Raw genomic sequence first — 16,874 nt, 5'->3', positions numbered from 1 at the left:
TTATTAGTCCCACACGTGGGAAATTTGTTTTGTCACAGCAGGAAGTGGACAGTGCAAAAGTTATGAGGCAAAAATTAGAATACAATAAGAATAAATACAGTACACAACTGTACAGAATAGAATAAAATAAAATACTATATACAGTAGAATAAAATAAAATAAATATACAATAAGATAAAAATAGAATACAAATACAAATACTATATACAACTGAGTAAAAATACAACGATGACAGAAAGGATTATTGCACTTAGTATTATTGCATATGTATGGATGTGTGTGCTTGATCAGTTAAAGTCTTTATTATGGAGTCTGACAGCAGTGGGGAGGAAAGACCTGCGAAATCTCTCCATCCCACACCGTGGGTGCCGCAGTCTCCCACTGAAGGAGCTGCTCAGTGCTGTCACAGTCTGCTGCATGGGGTGGGAGATGTTGTCCAACAGGGATGACAGCTTAGCCACCGTTCTCCTGTCACTCACCACCTCCACTGGGTCCAGAGGGCATCCTAGAACAGAGCTGGCCCTTCGGATCACCCTGTTCAGTCTCTTCCTGTCCCCAGCAGAGATGCTGCCGCCCCAGCAGACCACGCCATAAAAGATAGCAGAAGCCACAACAGAGTCATAGAATTTCTTCAGGAGTGGGCCCTCCACTCCAAACGACCTGAGTCTCCGCAGCAGGTACAGCCTGCTCTGCCCTTTCCTGTAGAGGGCGTCTGAGTTATGAGTCCAGTCCAGTCTATTGTTCAGATGAACACCAAGGTACCTGTAGCTGTCCACAGCCTCAATGTCCATACCTTGGATGTTCAGTGGTTGCAGTGGAGAATGCTTGTGCCTGCGGAAGTCTACCACCAGTTCCTTGGTTTTACTGGCGTTGATCTGGAGGTAGTTCAGCTGGCACCAGTCCACAAAGTCTTGGGTCAGACCTCTGTACTCCTTGTCGTCCCCATCAGTGATGAGGCCGACTATTGCAGAGTCATCAGAGAACTTCTGCAGGAAGCACTGGGTGGAATTGTGGGAGAAGTCTGCAGTGTAGATGGTGAAGAGGAACGGAGCCAGAACCGTTCCCTGTGGGGCCCCCGTAAGTATTTGGACTTACTGTTGGCGCACATCTGTTAGGTCATTAACAAATGCATGCAACATTCATCTGGACAAATTTTTAGAAAATTCACAGTGCTGCTGAAGCCCTGTTTTAGTCGGTGACCTGCTCAGTCAGTCAATTCTAATAGCTCTCTCATCATTACTGAAAAGGTTTTGAAGTGCAGTCAAAGCTACCTAGCTTGTTTGTTCCGTTTTAAAATGAGAAAATAAGTTCATAGTGTTTATTTAAAAGCCTGACAACATTGTTTGCACAATGTTGCCCTTTTGTGGAGAACTTTATTGTTTAATGCTGATAAGCTACAGTAGCTTGCTTTTCATTGGACTTCTTCTATTTCCACAAGGCCAGCTCTGTCGAGAAGGCTTAAGTGTGGTTAAGTAGCTGTGCAAAATTTTATGTCCAGCTTCACCAAAGTTGAGTTAGACATTGCTTTATTCTGGTGAGTAAACCCATTGAGAGAATCTGATATAAATACAAACTTCTGGTTCTAAATGTGAATGTGTCTGGGCCACGTTATGCCCAGGATCTTACCTAATAGTCAGCTTGAGAATGGTTCGAGTGTGCAACAGAATACCAAGACTACCAGTTAGACTATTTGGTATTTTGATATTATCAGATCAAATTATCTCTGAACCTGCTTGCAACTGATCAGAGATACAGATCTGTAAAAGAAGAAGAAGAAGAAGTAAGAAGAAGAAGTAAAGTACCCCCCCTTTCCAAAGAAATAATAATATACTTCAATTCAATTTAAATTGTCACCTCAACGCATTTGATATTGTAAGGTAGACCCTACAATAATACATACAGAGAAAAGTGTGTGTGTTACACTGTCTCATTATTTATTTAAGAAAAAACAAAATGGAAAAGCAGTGTCTAAAAAACTAACACCCCATGATTCAGTAGCTTGTAGAACCACCTTTAACAGCAAGAACTTGAAGCAATCATTTTCTGTATGACCTCATTAGTCTGTCACATCATTGTGGAGGAATTTTGGCCCATTTTTCGTTATGACGTTGTTTCAGTTCATTGAGGTTGGCAGTTGTTTGTTGATTCTGCTGTGGCACTTCATTCAGGTTGAGATCTGGACTTTGGATCATTGCAGCACTTTTCTTTCTTTCTCAGCCATTCTGATGGAGATTTGCTGCTGCTGTTTGAGATCATTGTCCTGTTGCATGACCCAATTTCAGCCAAGCCAAGTATCCAATCCAGTGTCTGCAAAACAAACCCAAATTATTACCCGTCCACCACTGTGCTTGACAGTTGATATGAGGTGTTTGTGCTGATATGTCATGTTTGGTTTGCTCTGATGGCCCTGATCTCCTGGATCTATCCCTCTCTGCCTCTGGCTCCTGGGGGACATTATTGCAGCTTACCACTCTTCTACTTCTGTCCTTTTATTATATTTTCTCCTATTTTCATTTTACTATTATGAATTGTTGGAAGGTCTTGTAAGATCACTGCTACTAAGGGGCCGAAACTCGTGATGCAGGAGAAATATCTCTGTGGTTATCACTTGTTTTTAACTTGTAGTCATGCAACTTACAATATATATTTAGAATGTTAGGTCACTGAAAGCAGAAGCTACTTTCTCACAGAAAAAGATCCTTAGATTTACAAAAAACAAACAAAAAAGTAACAATAAAACTTACTTAATTTATTAAAAAATAGAAAGAAAAAAATACTACCAATCCACTGCCCACTGAAACTTTTTGCACTGGTGCTTCTTCAGATCTTCACTTGATAACTGATTTCCATGTACAAGTAATTTCTTCCACTCCCTTTCCCTCATTTTTGCCATTAATTAACTTCTCTACACAAGCAGTAATGTTTAGACTTATAGCTCTTTAATGTTTTTGTGGTTTTGTTTGGCTTTCTGCATTTCAATTTCACATTAAGAAGGCTTTCACTAAATCATTATTTCTTCTAAACAGACTCGCCTGATTAAAGCAACAACAGACACTGTCACACATAAAATACACAAACATACACTTAATAGCTGCTCATGTTGGACAAAGAGTCTTTGCATGAAAATAAACAGTACTGTGCAAAATCTTGAGCCACCGTTCATTTCTTCATCTTTTGCCTTCAAAGAGTTACACTTTATTCTAATTTTGCAGGCTTGAGGAATATTTTTCTGGACTTTCTGAAGGTCTTTCAAAGTTTTCCTTTGGACATAGGCTGCTTTTTTTGAACACAGCCAGTTGAGGTGTTTCGGGCATCTGACAAGGATGTCTCCTGGACTCCTCCCAGGTGAGGTATTTTGGGGATGTCCTAGGAGGCCCCAAGACAGACCAAGGACTTGCTGGAGAGATTACATGTCTTGGGTGAATTGTAAACGAATCAGCGCCCACCTGGAAGAGCTGGAAGAAGTGGCCAGGGTGAAGAAAGTGCTTCTCTAAATCTGGATAAGCAGTAGAAAATGGATGTATGGATGGGCTATTTTTTTTTGTTCCCATTTCTTTAGTTAGACCTACAAAAACAATAAAGACAACACAGTTTGAGACAAATAAAATAGCATTCTTGCTGCAATCATTTGATTCCCAAAGAGGCATTGGCTGAAAGCTTGACATATTTCAGCATGGTGTGCAGTGTGTCCATAAAATATTGGAAAAACTGAATAAACTCAGGATAAAAGAAAAGATAGCAGGCACAGAAAAAACTATCTATAGCAGATGAAAAGTATCTGAAAGTAATTTCCATGATAGGTTGGGGAAAACACAGCAAAGACCTCACACAGGACCAGAGAGATGCTTCAGGCCTTTTAGTTTATCCATCTGTGCCCCATCAGAAATGGGCTCAGTGGAAGGGCAGCTGTCAAGAAGCCATTTTTAAGGAAGGGAAATAAGGAGGCTGATGCCAAAATACACAAGAACTGGACTGAAAATTAGTGGCAATAGTTAGGACAATAGATCCCAAACATACTGTCAATGCAGCAAAAGCACACCTAGATAGAAAAACACAATGGAACATGATCAATCATGGATTGGCCTTCCCAGAGCTCAGACCTCAACATTACTGATGCAGTCTGAGATCGTGCTGACAAATAGGGAACAAAAGGCAGTCAACATTTAATGTCCTTCAAGAAGCCTGGAGAACTGTTCCTGAAGACAACTTAAAGAAATTACAAGCAAGCTTGGCAAAGACAGTTCTGGCTGTGCTGAGGAATAAAGGTGACTGACTTTCAAGCTTATTAGAAATAAACTGTTTGTTTCACTTTTCCTCGGCTCATCTGGAAAATCTAGGACAATTCTCAAACTTGTATTTGGTCCCTCGAATGGCCACTGTACTGAAAATCATAGCACTGATCTCTTTCCCCCTTACAGTTCTGTCTCTGCTCCCATTTGCTTTACATTCCTACCTCTCAGATCCCTCCAGATGTTTCCACCCCATCTACATTCTGTCCTTCATCGGTCTACATATGCTCGTTTACTCACCTCACCCACAAGTAACAATGAGGTCATGAGTTTCTTAGATCTCCACCGAGCAAAACCGAACTGGTAGAGCAGCTGCTGCCCAATTTTGCTCATTTTAGACAATCAATGAAAACAACACTGAAGGAACACAATGCTTGCAAGAGATTACCCCACACACACACGTGCACACACACACACACACATGCTCCTGTCCTGCTAATTGTTGGCAATTAGTCTGCAAGTCTGGGATTACATGTCTTATTAAATACAGAATTTCAAATGAGCTTCGTTAAATAAGAAAGTACTCCCATTTTAATGAAGCTAATTTATATGGAAATTACACATAATACTGACGATTCAGTGACAGATTTAACCTCATTGGGTGAAGGGAAGGAAATAAAAAAAAGAGGGGGATAGTGATTTTTATTCCTCGTCTTAGCTGGACCTTACAGCTGGACTCTTTCTGCAAGTCTGCTTTTAAAGCACAACCTCAGAAAGTTCAGGTCATGTATTTGTGCTGGAGATACAGCCATCAGTGTGCGTATGTGCATGATGGGGAGCATGTGAGTGAACTCCTGTCCTTGTGCTGACCCTGCAGAGCTCCAGCACTACCTCTCTGGTTCCCACTGATCCATCATGCTGTCTGATTGTCCAGAGAAAACCCATTAGTCTGACACAACACAACACATTAGCAGTGAGCTGCAGGTGTCTCTTTCCCGTGTCATGCTCATTCTTTACCAACCATGGATGTAAATATTAATTGACCGTGTAGTGGTGGACATGCAAAACATGAGCTGTTTGGATAAACAAATGTGCGATCTGCGGTTTGATTCCATCAAAGTCTGACTTAAATGGTTTGTAGTACATATTGTGTGAGAAGCCTGTGTCTGTCCTTCTTATTCTTACTGGTGATTTATTAATGCAGGTCTGTGTGCAGCCACATCCCAGCAGACCGTTCCTGTCCCTCGGGCTAAAAGCTCAGCATTGCCCCCTTGTGGTAATTAGCCAAGGAGTACGATTTGGTCAATATTTCCTCATATCTGCTGACACCGTCCCCAACGGATAGTGTGAATTAAAAAGGTTTAATTTTAAACAGGCCCACAAATATATCCTTAAGTGCAATAGGTGGAAAGATGTAATGAGCAGGAGGTGAGATAATGAAAGTGCACTATCATTGCTCTATGAAGGACATTTTCCTTTGCTGTTTCACCTCTGATAAGGATAATTATCTGTAGCGCTCATAATTTATAGGGCACTTTAAAACGGCAGTATAGTTTGCATGTCTTTTTCATAAGGTTTCCATGGAGACAGGTCTACTATTTAACCTGCAGGCGGGATGTCAAAAAAAAGTTGTTTGTTTTTTTAAACAGGAGCTTTATTGAAAACATGAAATTTAAAAAAAAAATTAAAAAAAAGTGGCAAGAAAAATGATCAGAACTCACAAGAATTTGCATAAATATATACCATCAAAGCTGATAACATATTTTAAAAGAAAAAAAAATTGCAACATCTATAAATAAGCAGCAAAAGAAAAACAAATAAGGACAATGCAAAATGAGTAAAATACAATAAACATCGTGTGGCTTTTCTTTGTAGGTTTTTCCCCCGTTTTCTTTCTTTCTTTTTCCCCTCTTAAAAGCGATTTCATGTCCAAATGCATTAATGATGGTTGCCACCTAGAGGCTATTCATACAGCTTTACATTGTAGTCTTGATTTTCAACAATGGCAAAATGCACAGATTTTTAAGTCCAATTTATAATTCACCAAACAGAATCAATGCAGAAACAGCCTTAAGTGAGCAGTGTTATGGTCCATAATTCATTTTTTGCACAATGATGCAAAAAAAAAAAAAAAAAAAAAAAGCAGCTTATTTCCGTGGGATTATACAAGCTATTATGTCGCAAAGCGAAGGAGCCTTCAACTGCGGTGTGGCTCATGATTCAGGGCCTGATTGTTGCACAGTGAGACATCTGATGAGCAAGAAAAGGCCACAGATGCTTTCACTCTGCACTGCTAGCTTTAAAAACAGGCCTCTTACCTGTCAGAATGACACAAACAAAATGGAGAAAAGAAAAAAATCCTAACGTGTGGATGACATTATGACAGTGTTAAATATGCATGTTGTGAAAGCTGCAATGCATTTCTGCAGCGTAGTGTTATACAACCGAGTTCACTTTGCTCTAGTAAGGCCATGAAGTTATATAAACCATTAGGCTAAGTAAAATTTACACTCATATCACTATGTATACCCACACTAACAGTTCAGCAAACAGTTCTTTAGTATATAAAAACAAACAAAAACAATTCATAACATAGATGCAAATCAAATATTTACGTGTGTACTGAACAGTGAATTTCAACAGTTTCCCCTCTATAAAAATAGCTTAAAAATCTGATACATACATTAGTACAGTGTAGGGTTAAGTCAGTTTTTTTTTTGTATCTTTTACATCTGAGACAGTTTAATAACAGGCTGGTACATAAGTCCTCCGCTCTTCCTTCCCTCCTTTGACACTGCTATACACAGACTACAGGCTTTAAAAGACAGCCCAAGTCCCACTAAGGAGTGCTAAAGGGAGTGCGAAATGAATGGCATCTTCACCTCCTCCCTGCTCTAGACTAAGACTCCAGACTCCAGCTGTGTGCAGACAGTCTTTTCTGTACAGAGCTTCGCATGCACAGTGGTTGAGTAGTAGAGCAGGACTTGGTCCATAAGAGGAAAGAGTTTGACCGGCAATACAATACATGTGCTCCGTAGCAATGTCAGGATCACTGAAAAGGTGAAGAAAGGAGGACAAAAAAATGTGCCGCATTTGGCAATCAGAGAATCTCTCTCACACAGGATAGAACATCTGAGAGGCGGAGACATTAAACACATAAGCATTTAGTAACCGAAAGCCTACAGAACATACACCTAACCCACAGCTCGGTGTTTTCGCACACAGAAGGGTGCCGGGAACCGAGAAAGACCCAAAGAGAATCAAAGAACAGGATATTACTGTGAAAATACAACCAAAGGGCAGGAATCAATGAACAGATTGTCAAATTTCATGCTCTGAGACCATCATCAGCATCAACATCATTCAGGCCCTGTTAATTCACAAACATACACAGTAGGCAAAACAATATTGCACGCACACGAGTAAGTGCACAAGCATACAAACTCACAAACATGCCTCCCATTGCTCTCGGATGCAACTTATGGTGTAAGTGGTGAAACGCTTGTCCCCTGATGCCCAAGAACACAAACAAACAAAAGTAAAGAGAGAAAGGCAAACACAACAGAACACAAGCAGTGATATAAACCACCAACATTATAAGGACACTTGAAGAAAGATTGTATTGTTTGGATTAACTAAATGCAGTTTTGCTATGTACCGCAGTGTTTGCTGGTTATAGCTTTTCAAAGCATATAAAATAATAAGTATCTGTAGCTTATGACAAAAATAAATAACTCAAACCTCTTGCAGCAGTTGTAAAAAGGCCACTGAATGCTTGTGTGTGTGTGTGTGTGTGTTGTGTGTGTGAGAGTGAGAGAGAAATGCAAACTTAACAGCACAGGTAAGAACTAGCCATTAAAGTCTTTAGCCTTAAACCGTCATGCATACATTACCATATAAAAAGACATAAGTGCAGCCTCAAATTGTTGTTCTTTTTCCCCTTCTAACTTCCAGTCATGCCATTGTAAAGATTTAACTGAATGCATACGGTGGCGGCATCACAGGTTACAGTGCAGCTTCCTCTTGGTAAGTCAGTTCACCTGGAAGAACAGCTGTAAAAGCCCATTTCAGACATGTTGGACCATGTTGGCTTCCTGGTGACATTTCTGTAAAAGTCAAGCCAATAACATTTACCCATCACACTTCAAACACCAGTCTAAATGTAATCGCATAGGGACATAGACATGTTTGTGAGCTGCTGCAGCCCAAAAACATCCCAACAGCATGAATATGAATAAAACATGAATACAGGTGACATTTTAGCTCACCAAATCCATTTGTAATCTGCAATAAGATTAGGATTATAACAATGCTCTGTGTTGCATTTTTCCATATTCCCAATCCATCGTACCGTGAGAAACGCCAACAGAAAAGTGACCCCTGTTTGAACGACAGAACGCCATCACTTAAACAGACCGATGAAGCCAGCGAGGTTACATCACCCATGTCTGAAAAGGGCTCAACAGGCCGATCACCAGGGTAGTGATAAAAGCAGTCTAAAATATAACAGTGCCTCAATCCTGCAACGTGTTGGATTTCAATGGCAGGTGCTGTTAAATGATGGCAAGGAGTTAAGTACAAGTTTCACCTTTCTCACTGCAGCTACGCTAAATATGGAAATAGCACAAACATTCCTTTGGAGTGAATAATTTAAGAGATTTTTCCTGACAACGGCAGATTATGAAAGACTCTCTCTCGTAGAGCAAGAAAGGCTTTACATTTTGGAACACGAGCCATAGCCTGTGTTTTTCCCCCCCAAACGGAATAACGGCCCAAACTCTAACTGACACCCTGTACAGCTGATGTGTACGCTAATACTTTATATTAAGTTGCCCTGAAGTGGGTGGCTTTTTAAGGTACTGTGACGTTAACTTGATTCGGTGTCAAATTACCAAAGAGCAACTCAGTTTAAAGTACCCGACAAGCGATCTTAGTGTTACACAAAAGGACACTTGATTAGCTAAATCCATCCTGTTAAAGCATCAAAACCACAACTGCCCTGTCAACATCTCCGGCAAACCCAAATGAATAATAAACACTTCTAGCAGACAGTAACACTGAACTTTGTTGGAAAGGAGTCTCAGCCCCCCAAAAGGGACAGTCATGTAAGGTTTCCTAGCGTGCTTAAACATTTGTTTTGGGGAGTAGTACACATAATTTTAAGCTGTGTAAAGACAAAGTGTCACATTGTCAGAACTCCCTCACTCATTCTCCTCCTCCTCTGTGAAGCTCTATGAGGCTTTAGCTTTCCTTGCCCGTGGTGAGGTTTTATCTTCAGATTTGACAACTCCATTGGCAGCTCCACCTAACAAGACGAAGTAAGTGAAAGAGTCCCGGTCAATTTGATTTCACACTGGCATATTCATCAGCGACCATCACAGAGCAGTAAAGAATCCCAACAATAAAGAGTGCACACTCACCCCTTGTGAGTTCCCTTTTGTGAGGCTTGCTCTTTGGGCTGGCCGCCTTCTTCTTTGAGGCTTGGTTCTGGCTGTGCTCTCGCCACTTCTTCAACTGGAAATTAATGAATTTCCACATCATCCAGGCCTGTGTCAGGCAGATAGCTGCCAGACAAGTCATCCTGAGGGGCAGATGTTGTTAATTTAAGTTTATTGCCGTCTGTATTTTGGCTAGGTGCAATACGCTTCAGATCCCAGCTGGGCCTACCTTATGGTGAGCACATTGAAGTTGCCTTCAGCTAGGGAAAAGCCCTGGTTTTCTGTTCGGGGCAGGCCAAAACCGAATGTCAGAACCGAGAGTGTGAGGGTGAGGAGGCGGGCGATGACAAAAAGTAGCGCCCACAGAGTAAAACTGCAAAGAAAAAAAAAAAGAAAAAATAGGCATTAGGTCGTTACCACCCACAAAGTAGTAAATCCTAAATTCAGCACAGAAGCCATACCCTTTTTGCTTGTTCTCATCACTGAAGTAGAAGAGGCGTGAAGCATGGAACAGAAGCTCCACCAGGTAGTGAGGGACCAGCAACACGAGGCCCAGTCGGTGAAGGCTGTATGGGCAGGACACAGAGAAGGGCAGCAGAGCAATGACAGTAATGAGGGTATGATTAAAAAAAAAAAAAAAAAGTCACCTACAGATAGCACCTACATAGCTTTCTATAAGAACATGCCTTTTTCATCAGTTCCTCATATTACTTTATTTTTGGATCAATAGTTTTGAAGGAGATGAACAAAGTGAAAAGACTGCAGTTTAAAAGATCTCTTTAAAATATTAAACCTTGTGACTGCAATCCCCTTTGCAGGGGTGAAGAATAAAAGTGTAAAAATGATCAGAGAAAATACTATGGCTGAGTGTAAAGGTTGATAACTGAACAACTATGCACAGTACGTAACTCAAAGAACTTAAAAAACTATGTGACACAGAGCAGTGGATCACTGTAAGATAGGAAGTTAATGGATTGGATAATAATGTACTAATTTTACTGTTATGCACTCGAGTGCAACCGCAAATAAAGAACTAACTGATAATTAATTAACTGGTTGACCTTTGTGAGTAACATGCATGCTTCTTCTATATTTCTTCCTCGGGATAAAACTGTTATTGCACTCACTTTAAGACATAGGCACCGGTGATGTGGACAACATAAAGGCAAATGTAATAAAGCTGGCGCGGGATGTCTTCCTGTAAACAATAAAACAGATGAGAGTTTGTTAGCATCAGCAGATAACCATAAAGCAAACAGTTATTTTTATATATATATATATATATATATATATATATATATATATATATATATATATATATATATATATATATATATATATATATATATATATATATATATATATATATATATATATATATATATATATATATATATATAAGGATTACAACATATGCTTTGTGAAGGGCAATGAGAAATTTGTCAAGCAAGTGATCTTTAAAGTATGTAACCCTTAATAAAACACATAAAACAGAACGCAGAGATTTGAAAGAGCACTGCATTAATAGCAAACATGTCTCTGTGGTGCAAATCACTGCATGACTCAGGACAATTTCAGAAAAACCAGTCAGTGAATCAAATTAAAATAAAGCGTCAGAAATGCTGCTTCATTCATCGGGCCTGAGGCGATGTAAAACTCTGTCTTCTGGTCTGATAAATCAAAATTTGAAACTGCTATTGGAACTCAGCTCAGCTAAAAAATCCCCAACTCATAAAATCAAAATGTATTTTTATTGGAATTCGATCAGTTTTAGGAAGGAAAAAAAAAAAAAAAAAGGAAGAAGGGGGAAAAAAAAAGGGAAAGACATCCTTACCTTCCGTACTTTTTGAAAGTACAGCTCAGGAAGTGCGTGGAGCCAATACGCAATTTGGCAAATGTAGAAGAACTTGACCTGAAAACTAAACAAAGGACAGGTTGTGTAGAGGACAAGAAAACCTTTCAGCACGGAGTCAACAGCAGTAGGGCACGCAGATAATTAATTAGGCATTACATCACATTCCCTAACTCAGACTGAAAAACTGAGAAATGTAATAAGTTGTGAGTTTGTCACATTTTATACCCATTAGGAACAATTATAACTACGCCCTTAAAAATGTATGCAAGTCCAATGCTTCTCTCACATGTGAATTGCTGTTTTACCAGTTGGACACAGACAGACAGCAAAGACTTCAGTAGCAGGATTGGAAAACATTTGAAGAAAAAGGTTAAATTCAGCATTTTGAGCATGATGATGTTGTCTTCCTCACATTTCCTCCTGGGGGAACCCAAGTTGTTCCCAAGCCAGACGTGATACAGTCATGTGAAAGGAAAGTTAACCAAGTATAACCTTACTGCTTCTGCAGGAATTAAGAGGGCAAGGAGCAATCACATAATGCTAATCAAATAAACTTAAATGAACTTATTATCACAAACGTGGACACCTCTAGAAATGTTTGGACAGTTGGCTGGTCTGGAACATTCAGCTATACGTTAATGCATGTGTTAAAACTCCATATTACTGTAAGTATTTATGGTAAAGGTGCTTCTACAAGCTTCTGGATCATAGTGTGTACTTACTTTCTCCCCATGACTGCATATAGCCCTATAAAAACCTTTTCATATGACTGAAAGTCAGATAATGATAATGAGCAGGTTCTGGTTTCCTCCCAGTTGAACATGTTCAGAAAACGTACAACGGGGCACTCAGGAGGCATCCTAACCAGATCCCCGAACCACCTCAACTGTCTCCTTTCGATGTCAGGAGGAGGAGTGGTTGGACTCTAAGCTTCCTCTAGATGTCTGAGATCCTCACCCTAGCTGTAAGGCTAAGCCCAGCTACCCTACAGGAAATTCAATTTGGCCGCTCGTATTTGCAACCTTACACTTTTGATGGTGAACCAGTACTCGTGGCGATGTTTTCCATTTAGGATTTCATCTACATTTCAACCCTTTCTTAGGTGGAGCCAGTCCACCTCATGCTCCACCTTCCTTGTGGAAGATGAATAAGACAAGTACAATGCTTGATTAATTTTTCATATTATTAAAACAAAAAGGCTGAAAAGTCTCAATGAAAATATCTCATGAAGGTACGTTCTTCTTTAGATTAATCATTCAGCTTTAAATAATGAGTCTATAGTATGTGGAGGAGTGTATAACTACTTACACCATGCGAGTATGTGGGTAACCCTCCCATAAGAAAGTAGGATTTGTTGCAAAGTCCTCCTGCGTGAGAAAGAGAGACACTGCATGAGATGAGGTCTAATGCAGGCTGAGACAATGCACCTCTTGGTTTCTGATGCTGGTACCGCTGTTAGGATGCTGCAGCCCCAGATGAAGGAGAACAGATAGAACGCTGCGAGCTGCCCGGACTCATTGAACTTGCTGTGCTTGGTTTTTGACAGGTGCAACCTCCTGTTCATTTTCTGAAATAAAAGTAAAAACAGACAACCTAATGAACACAATGCCACAGACCTAAGTGTTAAATTAAAAAACAAAATTGGGCTGACACTTTTTAACTCTACCTGGTAAAGACAGGAGTCAGAGTGGGGTGACAAAGTCCCTGCTTCATAAACTTTAAGAGCATTAGGAGTGGTTCTGCTGACAGTCAGGATGAACTGGAGAAACTCTGTGATTTTAAAACCCGTTTAAAAATCATGGGCTATTGTTTTAAGAGGTATGAAAATTGCGATTCTATCCTTTAAGAGTAAAGGACCAGAAAAATTTACCCTTCTGTTATATCTGTTACATGTTGTCCAAAAGAGATTTTGAGGTAAAAATACATCTAACAACATTCTTTTCTCCTGCTGAGAACGATTATCAAAGCCATAAGCTGTCAGGAGAAACATGAGCGTTGTTTCAGTCACTGTGCTTTAATGAACGCACAAGCAAGGACGGAAGGATGGAATTTGATCACCAACAAAAAGAATAGGGACATAACGGAGGCGACACATGTGGCAGTGGAGACTCTGCTACGTTGATCCTTTTGAAATGAAACTCTAAAGACCATTGTAAAGTACTGTACGCACGGGTTCCTTCCGCCATTGTGATTTGCTTTAAAAGGGCATGTACACAAGCTGTTAAAGGGGAGACCGAGTTATTGTTAAGCACAGTTCTGGTTTTATTTACGACATCAAAAACAAGCCCGTTTTAAAAGAGGGAGAAAAAAGGTCAGGCATCAAGCCGATGTACTCACGTCGAGAATATATTCTTGTATCAAGGCATGAAGGATGACTGCAATAAGAAGGTAAAAAAACACAGTGGCCACGTCTTTAGGGCCATACTGGTAAAGGTTGACTGGGTCGCTTTTCTCATCTGCAAAGAGGACAAGAAAAGAAAAACAAGAAAAAACATAAATAAGGTGAAGCACTTAAAACCTACAAAGCAGTGTTTCATTTTATTCAGGTAATTTCAGGCTTAACCCTGGTTTTTCAGTACCACACAGGTGGAACACTTCTTACCGGGAAGTGAACCAGCTATGAAGCTAACCTGTTATGGAGCAGGTCAAGTTTCAGTTTAGAGATCAACAGGTATGAAATCACCACCTACTGACTAATGAATTCTCCAGAATGTACTGACTCTGTTCCTGGAAGACGCCTTTGACCTATGTGCTCAGATAGCAGGAGAGTCTAAAGTTTTTTTAACAGCATCTGAAGTCTTTGTGTTTCCCTGAAGCGCATCAGTTTCTGCTCTCAGAGGTAATTTTTTTTTGCTCATTGGTGTCAAAAAAAGTAAAACAATTTCATTGTTCTATAAGCATCAACATAAGATCCTAAAATGGAAAAGAACTGATACCAAATTTGCACGTTGCCTAAGCAAAAATCTAAAAACAGAATTCAAATGTATTCATTACACGCAGACTGTTAAACACCATCAAGGCCACAGCTGAAAGAACAAAACTAAAACTCTCTTTTAAACATCATTTTTAACAAAATACTCAATTATAATCCATCGGGTTCTTACCTGTCTTAATGACAGAGCTGTTATATTGATACGCGTGTTAAATTATACAGTCGTTATTCCAGCTTTCTTTCCTGGCTTTGAATGGGCCAAACTTTATTAATAGCGCAGCTGCTTTCTAGTTTTACTGACCAAAGTGCTGATAACACACTTTTACAATGTGAGTCTACAGCGCTTTTCTTCTCACACACTGCTGTTTTTTTTCCCCCCCAGTGTGCATTTTGTGTTCAACCTCTAGTTTCATCTTTCTTTAGAGTGTAAATAAATAAAAGTTTTTGCCAGAACACTTATAAACAGCTGTGATTGGTCAGATGCTGCCAACGTGTGACTGTGCAGGGGAAACCCTGGGTTAACTTAGAGAGTTGATAACTAGCTTTGTGGGACTGCTTAGCCTGGCTTCCAGCGTTAAGCTGAGTTAACCCAGATAACAGAAATGTATCCTGGGTATGTTGAACTCACTTTGTAGCACAGGCCTCAGAACAGTGAAAGGGTGCAATAATAGACAGAATAATATAGGCTCACCAAGAACTTGAGTTACGTTGTACTGAACTGTGATGAACATGATGGCAAACTTTGCTGTGACCTGTAATGACAAGAAAACACTTTGATTATTGATGAATTCATTGGGATGCAATGCAGTAAACTTTACCTCAATCAGAGGTTCACAACTGAATCGCACCAATGCATCTAGCTCACAGTTTTGTTATCAGCAGTGAAAAATGAAGAAATGTGAGGAGTGAGTGCTGCAGAGCAGCTACAGCATGTGGAATTCCACTTATTCTCATAATTGGGGTCTAGAGACCTCCAGGAGCTGCCTGCAGGGGCTCCCAGGGGTCTTCACCACCACTGGCACAATGACTCAGTATAGGTGCATCAGGGAAATTCAGCTAAGATGTTTTTAATTAATAAATCATAAAATTCAATATATTCACACAGAGTATTAAAAAAAAAAGTTGATTTGGAAAGTGGAGAGACATTTCCCGTCTGGAAGCAGGGTTTGGGTGTGGACATGTTTGATGAAGGAAATCCATCTTAGTCCTTTCAAATATGGCTAGGTACTAGTCAGCTGTGGCGAATCAAAAGGCTGGTAATCAAATGTGTGGCACGCAGGCAGATATTTCCTGACCATCCTGTTGTCAAAAGCCAGAGAGAGGAAGTGCATTAGTCTAGAGTGGTGGTAAGATGACCTGTTAGCTGTGCCAATGGGCCTCCTTACCATCTTCTTTGGCAATCAGTTAGACACATGAGAAGGTAAGGAGAAAGACACGCTAGCGCCCTGTCACTGGAGTGCTGCTGTCATCCCAGCTAGCGAGAGTTAGCATCAGCTAACATAAATCGACTAAGTACAACAGCTCGTCCAGTCACACTGTACCTCAAACATCAGGCCAAGGAGGATGATCATGGCCAGGCACGACACCATATCGGCGTGATTCTGGATCACAAACTCGTGGCTCAGCACCGGTGGGCTCTTGTTCTTCTTGCGGAAACCCATGGCTCACCGACTCTGCCTGGCTCCGGGCTGCTGTCACTGAGTCTAAGCGGGGTTGGAGCTAGCTTCCCCTGCTGCACTGCTGCTGGCCTCAACAGACGGATGCTCGCTCGCTCTGCTCTGGGACGATCCCTCCGCCGTAGTCCGCAAGCACAGTGAACCGCTGCTCGTGTGTTTAGTAGCAGACATGAAGACGCATCGCACCGAGCCAAACACCACAGCACAACACCCACTTTATTCCTGCTGCCCGCTGAAGTCAGATGACGGGCCCTCCCACTTCGAAACCCCATTCATGAACCGCCCAGTGTCATTGACGTAGAAGGAGAACCCGGGCCCGTGGTGCCTTCACGTTCCCCACGTAAGCGCGCTCCAGGTTTCAGGAAATGCAGGCAGAGAGATGCTAAATCACCACGTATGGTGATGCATTAAAGACTTACTGTTATTTTAAATGATTGGCGTGTTTGAAAATTATACTGTCTACCAAAATAGCAGCTGGTGATGACTAGTTACACTCCCGGAAGCCAGCAGGGGGTGTGACTAGATTTTTTTTTAAGTCAAAGTAGGCCAAGGAATATGTTCCTGTGGACAATTTGACAAATGGTTGCAGAAAACTTTCACACAGTCATTGTGTGGGGCACGTTGTCGGGTTATCTGACAAAATAAATAGGTACAAATTATGCAGGATAGGGATTAAATGCATATTTCTAACTTCTTGAGGGCATAAGTGGAAGCAACAGTGTGCTTTATGGTTTGTGATGATTT

The 16,874-nt window shown here is 40.6% G+C and overlaps 1 protein-coding gene across 1 annotated transcript; it reads right to left on the bottom strand.

Annotated features, from left to right (window-relative positions):
* Window positions 1-5,668: 5,668 nt before the first annotated feature.
* On the bottom strand, window positions 5,669-16,409 carry LOC147306051 (translocating chain-associated membrane protein 1-like 1). Its single transcript, XM_086277526.1, has 11 exons — window positions 15,996-16,409; window positions 15,146-15,206; window positions 13,860-13,978; window positions 12,973-13,089; window positions 12,831-12,889; window positions 11,502-11,586; window positions 10,795-10,865; window positions 10,129-10,233; window positions 9,897-10,040; window positions 9,650-9,810; window positions 5,669-9,534 (listed from the first exon to the last, which is right to left on the bottom strand). The coding sequence occupies exons 1-11, from the start codon at window positions 16,113-16,115 to the stop codon at window positions 9,461-9,463; spliced, it is 1,116 nt and encodes a 371-aa protein (XP_086133652.1). The 5' UTR covers window positions 16,116-16,409; the 3' UTR covers window positions 5,669-9,460.
* Between the last annotated feature and the right edge of the window lie 465 nt (window positions 16,410-16,874).

Source organism: Aulonocara sp. 'chitande type north' Nkhata Bay, linkage group LG20, assembly GCF_057382095.1.
Source record: "Aulonocara sp. 'chitande type north' Nkhata Bay isolate Kocher_YH1m ecotype deep benthic linkage group LG20, A_spYH_male_GT1.1, whole genome shotgun sequence".
Classification (NCBI taxonomy): domain Eukaryota; kingdom Metazoa; phylum Chordata; class Actinopteri; order Cichliformes; family Cichlidae; genus Aulonocara; species Aulonocara sp. 'chitande type north' Nkhata Bay.
The sequence above is the reverse complement of the archived record's forward strand: the minus strand, read 5'-3'. Positions and strand labels throughout refer to the sequence as shown.

Bases quoted from the DNA above. Each gene is read 5' to 3' on its own strand.
- LOC147306051 (XM_086277526.1), bottom strand. From the start codon at position 16,115: ATGGGTTTCCGCAAGAAGAACAAGAGCCCACCGGTGCTGAGCCACGAG. The intron at 13,090-13,859 runs GTGAGTACATCG...CTTTTATTTCAG, and splicing joins TACAAGAATATATTCTCGAC to AAAATGAACAGGAGGTTGCA. The intron at 10,866-11,501 runs GTAAGGATGTCT...TATTGTTTACAG, and splicing joins ACTTTCAAAAAGTACGGAAG to GAAGACATCCCGCGCCAGCT.